General features: G+C 42.9%; 1 protein-coding gene across 50 annotated transcripts in view; it reads right to left on the reverse strand.

Annotated features, from left to right (window-relative positions):
- Positions 1-15120, reverse strand: part of PHF21A (PHD finger protein 21A) — a 173959-nt gene that overhangs the window by 19330 nt on the left and 139509 nt on the right. For all 50 annotated transcript variants that reach the window (XM_070229365.1, XM_070229379.1, XM_070229383.1 and 47 more), the window contains one exon: positions 13020-13313. In XM_070229365.1, the coding sequence (XP_070085466.1) occupies positions 13020-13313 (294 nt within the window). The remainder of the gene's footprint in view (positions 1-13019; positions 13314-15120) is intronic.

Here is a 15120-nt window from a genome sequence, read left to right on the forward strand (position 1 = left end):
TATTACTGCATTAGGAAAGTGTAAACAGCAGCCTTATCAATACCGAGGCAACCACCGTCCGGGGCACAGAGGCTGCCTCGTACCTTTCTTACCAATGTCCTGCTTCTCCTCTATCCTGTAAGCTACTCGAGAGCAGCGACTGTTCTGCAGCCTTTGTGCCCAGTACGGTTCCTCACGCAGTGCAGGCAGACTGCAAAGAGCTGCTGGTCTTCTGAGCGGTGAACATGACCAACCAGGAGAATCACTCACGTCTCCTCTCTCTCATACACATATACTTTTTAACCAAAAAGGACACCTTTCCTCCATAAAACAAACCACCAAACACACCTACAACGGAACACAATGGGAAAGTAGTTTACAGTGACATTCTTAATGTCTTGGCTTTCCAGAAAGCTTATTTTCATAGTTCTCTGAATGTGGAAGGACAGGGAGGCTGACGGAGGAGGGAGAAGAGCAAGTCAGCTGTAAGGACTTGCTGTCTCAAGTTCCTCAGAGTCTTTACTTCCATCTCTAAGGCTGAGTGCAGCACACAGTGGAAATGCCTCTGGGGAAGGGCAGACCAACCCCCTCCACTAAGGAATCAGCCAGAGTTCCAATTTTCTCTCTTGTACAAGAAGAATATAATTATCTCAGGGTTGGATAAAGAATACCAAAAGCATCCAAAAATAAAAATAAAACAATCAAAACATTGGGGAGGTGCCCTTCTCTCATGGACCTCTTGCTCTGGGGTCCAGAGCCAGCTGCCATGTTGTGGACAGCACTATGGAGAGGCCCACGTGATGAAGAACTGAACCTCTTGCCAACAGCCTGTGAGGAAGTGAGGCTGCCAACAAGCACATGACTGAGTCTGGAAGTGGATTATCCAGCCCCAGCTGAGTCCTGAGATGACTGCAGCCTTGGCCAACTAGTTTGATTGCAAACTTGTGAGGGACCCTGAGCCAGAACCACTCAGTTAACATGCAGCCTGATTCCTGACCCTTAGTGACTGTGTGGGATAATAAATGTTTGCTGCTTTAAGCTGCTTTAAACAAACAAAAAACATTAAGGTGGGAGAGTGACATCACAGAAATGGCAAAATAAAGGAGCTTTAAGAATTGGTCCTCCCACTGAAGCAACCATTAAGCTAGCAAAAACAGACAGAATCAACTTTTAGAACTCTGACATCTAATTAAAAAAATAAAACTTACAGCAACCAGGGAGCACTCACTAAAAGAAGAGGCTGTTAAATTTCACTAAGAAAGCGTTTTTCCTCACCCACCTACAAACGCCCACTCCCCAGCTGGGCAGAGGCTGTGGGGACGGTGACCTGCATTCCTGGTGTCACCTGCTGGTGCCGGGGGAGCAATACAGACCTTGCTCTCAAAAACTGGTGGCTGTGCATTGTGACCTGTCTGGTGGTTCCCTGAGCCCTGCGGCAGAGGCTGATCTTTGTTCTGCCCACCTTGGGCTGGAGTGGCTTTTTGGGTAGTGTCTGATAAAAGCATCTAAAGACATATGTTACCCGTAGTCACCTGGTGCAAGAGATGGTGGATGGAGTATGCAGGAGACAGACCCAAAGGCCTGGGGAGGAGGAGGCCGAAGAGGAAGATCTTGGAGGAATAAGGGCTTTGAAGGGCTATCACATATACTGGGGAAGCCAGAGTGCACTGCCCATTCCCAGGGCTAGAGGCACACTAAGATCTGAGAGAACCCTAGGCTTGTACCACCGGTTGATCTTTGAGCTCCATCCAAGAAAGAGGTGAAGACTCAGGCAGAGTTATAGGCAGCCTAGCTTAGCACTGAAAGAGTCCCTGCTCAGGGCCAATCTGCAAAGATCGGGAAAGCTGGGTGGTTTTTTTTTTCTTTCTTTTTTTTGAGGAAGATTAGCCTTGAACTAACATCGGCTGCCAATCCTCCTCTTTTTGCTGAGGAAGACTGGCCCTGAGCTAACACCTGCACCCATCTTTCTCTACTTTATATGTGGGACGCCTACCACAGCATGGCATGCCAAGCGGTGCCATGTCTGCACCTGGGATCTGAACTGGTGAACCCTGGGCCACCGAAGCAGAACGTGCGAACTTAACCGCTGTGCCCCTGAGCCGGCCCCTGGGTTTTTTTATTTACTTATTATTACTTTTTTCTTTTAGGCTCTAGTTGTGTAAGGAAATCTGTCAGGTCATTAGACAACCACTGAGATAACAGAACAGAGATTCCAATGACCACACATGACAAGAAATACAGTCTTTGCAAAATCAGTTTGGAAAAGGCACTGAACAGACTATTGCACCTCTGAACAACCAACAACAACACATCCTGGGGTGGGAGGAGAAGCGAATTTCCCTTATTACCTTGTAATTTCAAAATGAACAGTTTTCACCAAAAAATTAGAAGGCATACAAAGAAACAGGGAAGGATGGCCAGTCATAGGAAAAAAAGAAACCGACAGGACTGGCCTTCAGGGAGCCCAGACATGGACTCTCTAGGGAAAAACTTTAAGTCAACTGTCTTAAATATGTTCAATGAGCTAAAGGAAACCACGGACAACAAACTATAAGAAACCAGGAGAACAATGTCTCCCCAAGTAGAGAATATCAATAAAGAGACAGAAATTATTAAAAAGAACCAAACAGAAACTCTGGAGCTGTAAAGTACGATAGCTGAAATGACAATCTCTCTAGGGGGATTCAGGCAAAAGGAAGAATCAGTAAACTTGAAGATAGGATGAATGAACTTATCCAGTCTGAGGAGCAGAAAAAAAGAAGATGCAGAAAAAATGAACTGCGCCTAATGGACATTTGGGGCAGATCAAGTGTAGTAATGTGTATATTATGGGCTCCCAGGGGGAGAGGAGAGAGGAAAAGCAGAAAAAATATTTGAAGAAATAACAGTAGCTTCCCAAATTTGATGAAAGACATAAATCTACACATCGAAGAAGCTCAGCAACCTCCAAGTAGGATAAACTCAAAGAGATCCACAACCAAGTGCATTATAACCACACTGTCGACAGCCAAAGGCAAAGTGAGAGTCTTGGATGCAGCAAGAGAGAACTGACGCATCAGTTGTAAGGGCCCTCAATAAGATTAACAGTCATTTTCTCATCAGAAACCAGAGACTGGAAGGCAGTGGGATGACATAAAGTGCTGAAAGAAAAAAACCATCCCTCCAAAATTCCACATCCTGCAGAAAGCGGAGGGAGTGCACTGCTAGTAGATCTGCCCTAAAGAAACATGAAAGGGAGTCCCTCAGGCCGACATAAAAAGACTCAAGACAGTAACTTGAAGCCACAACAAAGAAATAAGAATTCCGGTAAAGCTAAGTACACAGACAAATATAAAACCCAGTATTACTGTGTCTTTGATTTGTAACTTTTCTTTTTGTTTCCTATGTGATTTAAAAGAGAAATGTACAAAATAGTAATTATAAATCTGTATGAGTGAGCCCACAATGTATAAAGATGTAATTGGTGACATTAACAACATAAGGCGGGCCAGAGCCGTACAGGAGCAGAGTTTTTATATACTATTGAAACCAAGCTGGGATCAATTCAAATTACGTTGGTAAAAATTTATGAATGTCAACTATAATACCCATGGTAATCATTAAGAAAAAAACTAAAATATATACAGAAAAGAAAATGAGGAAGACATCACAAGAGAACATTAGGGGGAAAAAACATAAAAGAAGGCAGCACTGGAGGAAGTGAGGAACAAAAAACACATAAGACATGCAGAAAACAAAAGGCAAAACACCATAAGGCCTTCCCTATCAGTAATCAATTTAAATGTAACTGGAGTAAACCCACCAACTAAAAGACAGAGAGCGGCAGAATGAATTAAAAAAACCAACGTGATCCAACTATATGCTGTCTACAGGAGACTCATTTTAGAACCAAAGACACAAAAGGGTTGAAAGATAAAGGTGGATAAAGATATTTCATGAAAACAGTAACCAAAGGAGTATGGAGATGGCTGTACGAATATCAGAGAAAACTCACTTTAAGTCAAAAATTGCTATAGGAGACAAAGACAGTCATTATATATTAGTAAACTGGTCAATTCATCAAGAGACGTGATAATTTTAAATACATACGCACCAACAACATAATCCCCAAATATATGAAGCAAATATTGACAGAACTGAATGGAGAAATACACAGTTCTATATCAATAATCGGACACTTCAATGCCTCACTTTAAATAATGGAAAGAACATGTAGATAGAAGATCAATAGGAAATAGAGGACTTGAACAACACTATAAACCAACTAGCCCTAACAGACATAAAGAACAGTCCATGGGGCCGGCCCCGTGGCCGAGCGGTTAAGTTTGTGCACTCCACTTTGGCGGCCCAGGGTTTCGCCGGTTTGGATCCTGTGCGTGGACATGGCATGGCTCATGAAGCCATGCTGAGGTGGCATCCCACATGCCACAACTAGAAGGACCCACAACTAAAAATACACAACTATGTACCAGGGGGCTTTGGGGAGAAAAAGGAAAAATAAAAATCTTTAAAAGAAAAAAAGAACAGTCCACTCAATAACAAGAAAATACACATTCTTCTTGTATACATGAAACATTCTCCAGGACAGACCATATTTTAGGCACAAAATAAATCCTAATACATTTTAAAACACTGAAATCATGCAAAGTATCTTTTCTGACCACAATAGAGAGAAGGTAGAAATCAATAATAAAAGAAAACTAGAAAATTAAAAATTATGTAGAAATTAAACAACACTCTCAAACAACAAATAAGTCAAAGACGAAATCCTTAGGGACACTAGAAGATAGTTTGAGAGGAATGAAAATGAAAACACAACATACCAAAACCAAAGTGACCCAGTGACAGCAGCTCAGAGGCATATTTACAGCTCTAACAGTCTACATTAAAAAATAAGAAAGACCTCAGATCAGTAACCTGACTTTGTACCTTGAGGAACCACAAAAGGAACAACTAAGCCCAAAGCTAGCAGAAAGAAGGAAACAATAAAAATCAGAGTGAAGATCAATTAAATAGAGAATACAAAAACAATCAGATCAATGAAACCAAAAGCTGATTCCTTGAAAAGATCAACAAAATTGACAAAACTTTAATCAGAGAGACTAAGAAAAACAAGAGAGAAGACACAAATAATGAAAATCAGAAATGAAAAGTGGGGCCATTACTACTGATCTTAGAGAAATAAAAAAGATTCTAAGAGACCACACTGAACAACCGCATGCCAACAAATTAGCTAACACAGGGGCTGGCCCCGTGGCCGAGTGGTTAAGTTCGCGTGCTCTGCTACAGGCGACCCAGTGTTTCGTTGGTTCAAATCCTGGGCACAGACATGGCACTGCTCATCAAGCCACGCTGAGGTGGCATCCCACATGCCACAAGTAGAAGGACCCACAACGATGAATATACAACTATGTACTGGGGGGCTTTGGGGAGAAAAAGGAAAAAAAATAAAATCTTAAAAAAAAAAATTAGCTAACACAGATGAAATGGACAAATTCCTGTAAACACAGAAATTACCAAAACTGACTCAAGAAGAAATAGAAAATCTCAACACATCTATAACAACTAAAGAGACTGAAGCAATGATCAAAATCCTCCCCCAAAAGAAAAGCCCAGGACCAGCCGACTGGGGAATTCTAGAAAAAACATTAAAGAATTAACAGCAGTCCTTCTCAAACTCTTCCAAAAAAAGAAAAGGGAGGAAGATTTCCCAGCTCATCTATGAGATCAGCATCACCCTGACACCAAGGCCAGACAAGGACACCACAAAAATAGAAAATCTTACAGACCAATATTCCTTATGAATACAGATACAAAAATCCTCAATAAAATACTAGCAAACTGAATCCAACAGCATGTTAAAAGGATGATATACACCATGACAAAGTGGAACTTATCCCAGGAATAAACGATGTAAGAAAATCAACGTGCTATCCCACATTAATAAACAAAGGCAAAAAGACCACACAATCATCTCAATTAACACAGAAAAAGCACTTTTCAAAATCCAACACCCACTCATGATAAAAACTCTCAGAAAACCAGGAAGATGAAGGGAACTTCCTCGAGTTCCTCAGGGGAACTTTACAGAGGACATTTACGAGAAATCACAGCTAACATCGGACTGAGCGGCGCAAGACTGAAGGCTTTCCCTCTGAGACCACCAACACGACAAGGAAGCCTGCGCTCACCATTTCCATTCAACCTTGTAGCAGAAGTTCTAGCCAGAGCAAGGAGGCGAGAAAAGGAAGTAAAAGGCATCCAAATTGGAAAGGAAGATATAAAACCCTCTCTAAGTACAGAGGACATGATCTTACATAGAAAAAATCCCCCAAAAATCCACAAAAAAACTCCTAGAGCTACTAAACAAAATCAGCAAACTGTGAGGTACAGGATCAACACAAAACCCAGCTGTATTTCTAAATAACAGCAATGAACAATCCTAATAGGAAATTAAGAAAGCAATTTCATTTACAATAGCATCCACAAGAATAAACTATCTAGGAATAAATTTAACCAAGGAAGTGAGAGACTTGCACACTGAAAACCACAGAATACTGCTGAAAGAAATAAAGAAAACCTAAATAAATGGAAAGACATTGATGTTCAAGGATTAGAAGACAATATTGCTAAGACAGCAATGTTATACAAAGTAATCTACAGGTTCAATGCAATTCCTATCAAAATTCCAATAGCCTTTTTTTTTTTTTGCAGGATTGGAAAAGCCAATTTTTAAATTCATGCAGAATTGCAAGGAGCCCTGAATAGCCAAAACAATACTGAAAAAGAAAAAAGCTGGAGGACTCACACTTCCCAATTTCAAAATTTACTACAAAACTATAGCAATTAAGACAGTGTGCTTGATACTAGCATAAGGATAGATATACAGACCAACAGAATAGGACTGCAAGTCCAGAAATAAACCCACACATCCATGGCCAATTGGTTTTCAACAATGGTGCCATGATTATTCAAATGGGGAAAGAATGGTCTCTTCAATACATAAAGAGCTGGGAGAAGTGGACATGCATATGCCAAAGAATGAAGTTGGACCCTTATCTCACACTATATACAAAAACCAAGTCAAAATGGATCACTGACCTAAATATAAGAGCTAAAACCAAGCAACTCTTTGAAGAAAAATTAGGAGTAAATCTTCATGACCTTACATGTGACAACGGATTCTAAGAAATGACACCAAAAAGCAACAAAAGAAAGAACACAGATATATTGAACCTCATCAAAATTAAAAACTTCTGTGCATCAAAGGACATTATCAAGAAAGTGAAAAGACAACCTACAGAATGGGAGGAAATATTTCCAAATCCTATAGTGTCTGATAAGGGTCTAGTATCCAATTCCTTTTTTTTTTTTTTGAGGAAGATTATCCCTGAGCTAACATCTGTGCCCATCTTCCTCTTCTTTATGTGTGGGATGCCTGCCACAGCATGGCTTGACAAGTGGTGCACAGGTCCACACCTGGGATCCAAACTGGTGAATCCTGAGCCGCCAAAGTGGAACGTGTGAACTTAACCACTGCACCAGCGGGCTGGCCCCGGGTCTAGTATCCAGATTATATAAAGAAGTCTTACAAGTCAACAACAAAAAAAAGACAACCCAATTTGAAAATTGGCAAATAACTTAAATAGATATTTCTCCAAAGAAGATAAACAAATGGCCAACAAGCATATGAAAAGATGCTAAATAACATTAATTATTAGGGAAACGATGATCAAAATCACAATGTGATACCATTTACATGTACTAGGATGGCTATAATTTAAAAAAAAGGAAAATAATAAGTGTTGACAAGGATGTAGAGAAAATGGAATGCTCACACAGTCCTGGCGGGAATGTGAAATGATTCAGCTGCTGAGGAAAACAGTTTGGCAGTTCCTTAAAAAGCTAAACATAGATTTACCATATGATCCAGCAATTCGACTCCTAGGTATATACCCCAAAGAAGAGAAAACAGGTACAGGAGTCCCTCCTTATTCATAGGGGATACCTTCCAAGACCCCCAGCAGCTGCCTGAAACCTCGGACAGTACCCAACCCTGTATATACTGTGCTTTTCCTGTACACACAGACCTATCACAGAGTGTAATTTATAAATTAGGCACAACAAGAGATTAACAACAATAATAAAAATAGAACAATTATAACAATATACTGTAATAAAGTGACCATAGATCTTAGCAACCTCAGCGTACGATTTTTTTTCCTTCCTTATTAAGTAGGGCACTTTCCCCTTTTCACTTAAAGGAAGCACTTTCCGGCTTCTCTTTGCATTATCTGAATTGCCAACATCACTGCTCTTGCACTTTGAGGCCATTATTGAGTAAAATAAGGGTTCCTTGAACACAAGCACTGAGACACCCTACGGTTGACCTGATAACCGAGACAGCTACTAAGTGACTAAGGCGAGGGTGGCATATGCAGTGTGGATATGCTGGACAAAGGGACGAGCCACGACCCAGGTTGGACGGAACAGGATGACTCGAGATTTTGTCCCGTTACTCAGAATGGCGTGCAATTTAAAACTTATTATTTCTGGAATTTTCCATTTAATATTTTCAGACTGTGGTTGACATCAGGTAACTGAAACGGTGAAAAGTGAAACCGCGGATAAGGGGGGATTACTGTACTCACACAAATACTTGGCATGAATATTCCTATCACTATAATTCCCAATAGCCAAAAGGCAGAAACAACCCAAATGTCCATCTATGGAAGAATGGATAAACACACTGTGGAATATACACACAATGGAATATTATTCAGCTGTTAAAAAGGAGTGAAGCACTGATACATGTTACAATGTGGATGAATCTGGAAAACATTATGCTACGCGAAAGAAGTCAGACACAGAAGGTCACATCATGTATGATTCCATCTACATGAAATATCCAGAACAGGTAAATCTACAGAGACAGAAAGCAGACTGGTGATTGCCAGAAGCAGGGGGAGGGGCAGATGAGCAACATGGGCACTGGGTTTCATTTTGGGGTAGTGAAAATGTTCTGGAACTAGACAGAGGTGGTGGTTGTACAACACTGTGAATGTACTAAATGCTACTGAGTTGTTAATTTTCAACACTGTTAACTTCAACATGCTTAATTTCATGTGATGTGAATTTCATCCTGATTAAAAAATTGAGGAAAAAAGTGGATTAAGCTATAAATTTAGTCTCTATCAGAGATTATAAACTATTACCCAGAGGTGAAGCGGCCTTGCAGATATCATTTTTCGCCTACATGGTATTTAAAGTTACCGGTATTTTAAAAACTAGGTGATGTCTTAACATATCTAGATTTCTGGCTTTTCTTGAAGAAGTTTCCATATGATAAAAACTGGCTCTTGTCAAGAAGTAGCTGCTTCCTTGAGATGGAGCATACCACTACTTTGCAGCTCACCACGGTCTCTTCCACTTTCACTGTCTTCTTGACACCACGGCCAAACTGTCAATTTTATCACCCTTGTCTTACTACGCCAAAGAGGAATTAAGAATAAAACTGGGATATCTCTTGTACTCATGTTCCCACTAAAAGTGGAAAAATAAAAAGTTCATTTGTTTACTCCCAGTCTGCTCTTACACATTTATATTTTCCGCTTTGCACCCATGGCTATTTGAATTTGCAAATCCTGGGGCTGGCCCTGTGGCCGAGTGGTTAAGTTCGTGCCCTCCACTTCAGCGGCCCAGGGTTTCTCCAGTCTGGATCCTGGGTGTGGACCTAGCACTGCTCATCAAGCCATGCTGAGGTGGCGTGTCTCATAGCAGAACTAGAAGGACCTACAATCAGAACATACAACTACGCACCAGGGGGCTCTGGAGAGAAGAAAAAAAAAAAAGAATTTGCAAATCCTGCTCAAAGGTGCTATAAAGATAGAAATAAAAAACTGGGACAAGACTAGAACTAAGTTAACCATTTATACCCGGAACTCCAAAACACCTTCTGAGACTCGGCTGCATGAATAATCAAAGTGACACCCTGGCGAATAAAGGAACGTCCCAACAGTTTCATCAATCGAGGTTAAATACAATTGGACTGAAGGCAAAGCAAAACCCCTTGTGTGGTCACCGGGATCCATCCTCCCCACTCTAGCACCCGGGTGAAAATGCAGGGTGAGGAGTCCCCGCTCAGGCGCACTGAGGGGGAAGACAGGAATCGGAGGACGATACCCTGGATGACATTCTCCTCTTGGAAGAACTCCTTTGTCAGAGGACTTTGCGTAGGTTCCATGCATGATACATATGGAGTAGGGAAGGGGTGGCAGTCTGGCAATTTTCCCCACAGAACCCGGATTTTTTTCAGTACTTTAGCCTGGGGACACACAGAGAGGTCTTTGTCGCACGGGGTGGGGTGGGGTGGATAAGAAACGAACCTGATTCCTGAGAACTACCTGCGGTGGGCATAGTCTAAGGGGCTTTAAGCGCCTTATCGCATTCCACCACTGATGGGTGTTCAGGCCCGTTTCACAGAGTGCCGGAGAGGACAAGGACAGGAAAGTGGCGGCGTGGGGCCTATCCGTTTGTCCGGCTTTATCTACTCTTCGGCCTAAAATAAGTTTCTAGCCTCAAAGCTCTTCAGACTCCACCACTTGTTTTCTCAGAACCACAATGTAATGCGGCTTCCGATGAGGGAAGAGATGGGAGCCCATCTGGGATGAGCAGGGAAGTTGGTGATGCCTGCCAGGGGAAGTGAGACCCCGCTGCAGGAACTGACACTGCCCTCTGCCTCTCCGCCGCCACCGTGGGAGGCCTGCACACCGACACAACTTGTCATGCGTCCGCCCCCGGACGCAGGGCCTTGGCGCCCGCTCCAAATGCACCGGAGACCGAGCTCTGGGAGGCACAGGCTCTGGCTTACCCACCCGGCACCCCTCCACAGAGACACCACAGGCGGCATGGCAACTGGCACGGAATCACACACTTTTATGAACTGAACGTTATCACCCTAAAGGAAACAGCAGAAAGCAGCAAGGAACCCACGAGCCGCTCTCACAGAGAATGCTGCACACGGGCTTTGCACGGCTTCACTCTCAGCCCATCTATGAGATCGCTTAATGGTTATGGGGGGGGTATTGGAAATGAAAGAGAAAAGAGAAAAGAAGGGCAGTAGAAAGACCTGAAGTAAGAAAATCCCGAGAATGGAGTCCCGGGTAAAGAGGCCCGCTGAGCGAGCCTGGCAGCCTGTGGACTGCGATGCTGGGGCCTGCTAACCCTGAACAGCAGTGACGGACTCCTCCACCAGACCAACAAGAAGACAGACCGTGCAATTTACTGCTGCCAATACATTTCTTTTCATTTTTAAAGATTCATGGGCACCTTTTTATGACCCTATAATTAAAATTAAAAGCTTTATCAACATGTAAGGCCAGGACATGAAAAGTATTTCAAAATCTAATAAGAAAATAATATATACTGTTTGATTTTGTTTTTTGCCTTAAAAATGTTACTATGTGCACAGCAAATACGTGGAGGAATATAATCTAAACTGTCAATAGCAACTTTGGGGGGAAAATTACGGGGGAAGTTTATCCTCATCATAGATTATTGGGGGAAGTACTTTCTACAATATATATTTCTGTAATGTTTGAATTTTCTTTTACAATGACTATGTATAATCTCCATAATCAGAAAAAATAAGAAGTGTAAAAATAAAATGAAACTTAAAAACTTCTTGTCTCTGAAAAGTATCTTTATCAAAAAAAGAGGTCAAAGAGAAATAATATTTAGTGGTCTAAAATCGTGGTTTGAAACCACATCCTTTGGAAGTCCAAGGCCCCTCAGAGGGTCTCCGAGAGCAGGCACAGGACGTGAGGGCAGAGGACCTTCCAGCGTGCCCCCAGACACCTCCTGCGCTTGGCCATCATGCTTTCAGTATTTTAATATTGAAGTTTTGCTGATAGTAAGTTTGAAAACCTCTCATCTGAAATATGCGTAATTTATTTCTGAATGTTCCTCAAAGTATTTCCTGGGGTTTGAGCAGGCTCCTCAAGGAACAGAGATGTGTTCTCTCTCGTGTTCTCTGAGCACAAGATTTTGGTACCCAGTTCCTCAGCGCAAGGTCTGAGCATTTCGGAGCCACCTGGGCAGAAAGCCGGGTGCTCCGTGCCGAGGGCTCCCCCGGTCCAGGAGGCCGAGGCGGCGGCAAGCCTTCCTGTTCCTGCCCACCTGGCCAGCCTCCCTGAACCGCGGCCGGCCATCCAGGAGCAGAAGATTCAGGATCACCAGGGACTATTTTCAGATGGATGAGAAACTCAAGCCTGAGCAATCAGAAATGGGTCACTGACTTTTTAAAGCAACTTTCTTGAAAGAGGATGCTTTCTGCAAAATTCTTCTTTCTCATCACTGGTCTTTCTTTAAATAGAATATGGTGATTGCCTAGAAATCCTTTTTCTTGTTTTTAGAAGTTTTTTTGTCATTGAACCCTGAGGTATTTTTGGAGGTTACTTATCTTTCTCTAGCCTGGTTTTTTTAAGAGAAAATCTGATTTTGGAAGTATAAATGAAAGGCTTCAATAGTTGAGCTTACAATGTCTGCATCCTCCAGAGTTAAAAGAATGCTTCTCAGAAATTTTAATTTTTTCATTTGGCTCTTCATTATCTGTAATAACCAGAGAAAATCTTTGACATGAAATCCCTTTCCCTGTTTTGTTTATTCTTCCTGACTTTCGCAGTCAGCCTGATCTGGATTCTTACTGGGCCCAAACCAGCACGGCCTTTTGCGTTCACGGCCTCATCTGTGCTTCCTGGCTGGGGGCAGCAGAACCCAGCTGTGAACTTCTGCTCCAGAACCAGCAGGGGGAGCTCACTCACACAGGAATCGGAATCCATCCACAGGGGATGGTGGGAAGAGCAACCCAACTTTCTTCAGTAAGAAAGGCCCTTCCGCATTGTGGATAAAGCATCACACGATAAGCAACACGTAATCAACAACGGTGCTGAGAGAAAGAACCCTTGAGAAGATGCACTGAAAGACAGCCCTGCCTCAAAGGCAAGGCTAATGCCCAAAGCAGGTATGCCGCCCGCCTGTACCTGTTTTTCAAGGCTTGGCTTGCTAAGCTGTACAGTTTGAGGTCCAGCGAGTCTGGTCCCTGGAGTGGCTATCACAATGCTGGTGAGCTGGGCCATGGGGAACGTTTTGGCTATGGTTGCAGTCTGCCCATTGACGACACGGACGGGGTGGATGGAATTCTGGGAGGTAGGGAGGGTTGTGGGGGTGAACTTGGTCAGCATGACAGGCCTCTGGATAAGCTGAGGAGCTGCAAGCATGGGAGGAGGTGCTGGGGCAATAGGAATGTTATTCTGGGCCACAGGCTTGGGTCGAACCTGTGGGGAAAGAGAGAACAATTATCGTATTACTTAAAGGAACTTCTCAAGTCCTAGAAAACTAAGACATTGCCAGATCTTCCACACTAAGTGTGTGAAATAGTAGTTAGTACAAATACTTATTAATATTGATTTTGGTTATTATTAATTCTATAGATCTCAGGATACACAATCCTATAAAAGACTCGTCAGCTCTTAAGAGGGCCCTCAGGCCACTCCGGAACACAGTTCTCGATTCCAAACCTTAGCTCCCTCTCCTAACCCATGCCGTCCTTCAGGCTGAGGTCAATGCCTAACCCAGACTGGTTCCAGCCAGAACTTGTGCCCATAAGGACTGCCAATGGCCTTAACTCACATTCTAAATTTCTTCACATCCACAGCTTCAGTTCACTCCCATTTCTGGTTCTCTAACTCCCTGCTCTTGGCCACTCAGTCTCCTCCGTGGGCTTCCTCGTCCTCAGCACAATCCTATCTGTAAGAATTTCTCAGGATTTCGTCCTGGAACCCCTTTCTTCCCAACGTCCTCACTCCTCCCGGTAGCTCTCACCCATCCCGAGGCTTCAGCTGCTATCCATGTCCTGAAGATTTCCACACTTGTATCTCAGGACCAGACATTTCCTGAACTTCAGAATCACACATTCAACTGCCTGCTACACATCTCTACGTGGAAATCTCACAAGTTCGAAATCAACATGTCTGAAACATGAATTTCTTCCTCCAACTCTTTCTTCCTCCTATAATCATCACCTCGGTAAATGGTCTTTTCTTGCTAAATAAACTTCAGAATCATTCCTGATGCGTCCTACTTCACCTCATCTTCCTAAGTCCTCCTCAAATATGTCTACTTTCTATCCCCTCTGCCACTGCTCTAGCTCACGTTTGCCTTACTGAACAGTGGCAGAAAATTTTGGTTAAAAACACGGGACCAGCCTTGTGTGGGTTCAAGTCCCGCTTCTACCACTTACCAGCTGTGCAACCTCAGGCAACTTACCTGACCTCTCCTAAGCCAGTATTTTTCAAACATTCTAAACTATGACCCTGTAGGCAAACCCTTCTCCCCTCAGGCATGAGAGTCTGACCTTCAGTTAACTCTCTAGCTCTATTCCCCTGGAAACTTGACAAGGGTAAGAATGTCAATTATGTTACCAGGCAACATTGCTTATGGTAAAAATGATCTCTTATTGCTACATCGAATCTGGATGGGGAGAACGATAAATACTTGATGGGACACGGCGCTTTGGGATTCCCAAAGGGGGTGACTCTTGTAACTGGGCATGTCCATTGCAGGGACCTGGGAAGGCAAGCCTATGGAACTCTTACAAGATAGACCGGCTCGTGGAAGGCATAAGGCTTCTGTGCCAGGGTGGCTCTCCTACTGTTTGATAAAGGTCTCGTTTCCCAGCACCTGAGCTATCCCTAGACAGCTGCAGAGACTGCTACATGGGCTACTATGGGGACTCTCACTGAAGACAAACGCCTGATGCTGCCTTGCTGGCAAGCTCGGGCTGCTGTTCTGCATGTGCTAAGGAGACTTGTGCCAAATGTGGTCCTTGACAGTCTTGTGAGTCTGAATGTTTAGCTGAACTTAAGACAACCCTGTGGTGGGTGCTGTAGACACAAAGTAGGAAGTACATTTCACACTGTAACCAGTTCACACATATGGACATGTATCTCTATCAAACAAAAACTTCACAAAACAATACTTATGTGCTATGAACTCTCCTATTTCCTAATCTGTTACATTCATTTTATTTAAAAACTCTGGCTACAATCCACTAAATTGGTTTCACAGCCTACTAATGGGTCA

The sequence above is a fragment of the Equus caballus genome, chromosome 12 (assembly GCF_041296265.1).
Source record: "Equus caballus isolate H_3958 breed thoroughbred chromosome 12, TB-T2T, whole genome shotgun sequence".
NCBI classification, from domain to species: Eukaryota; Metazoa; Chordata; class Mammalia; order Perissodactyla; family Equidae; genus Equus; species Equus caballus.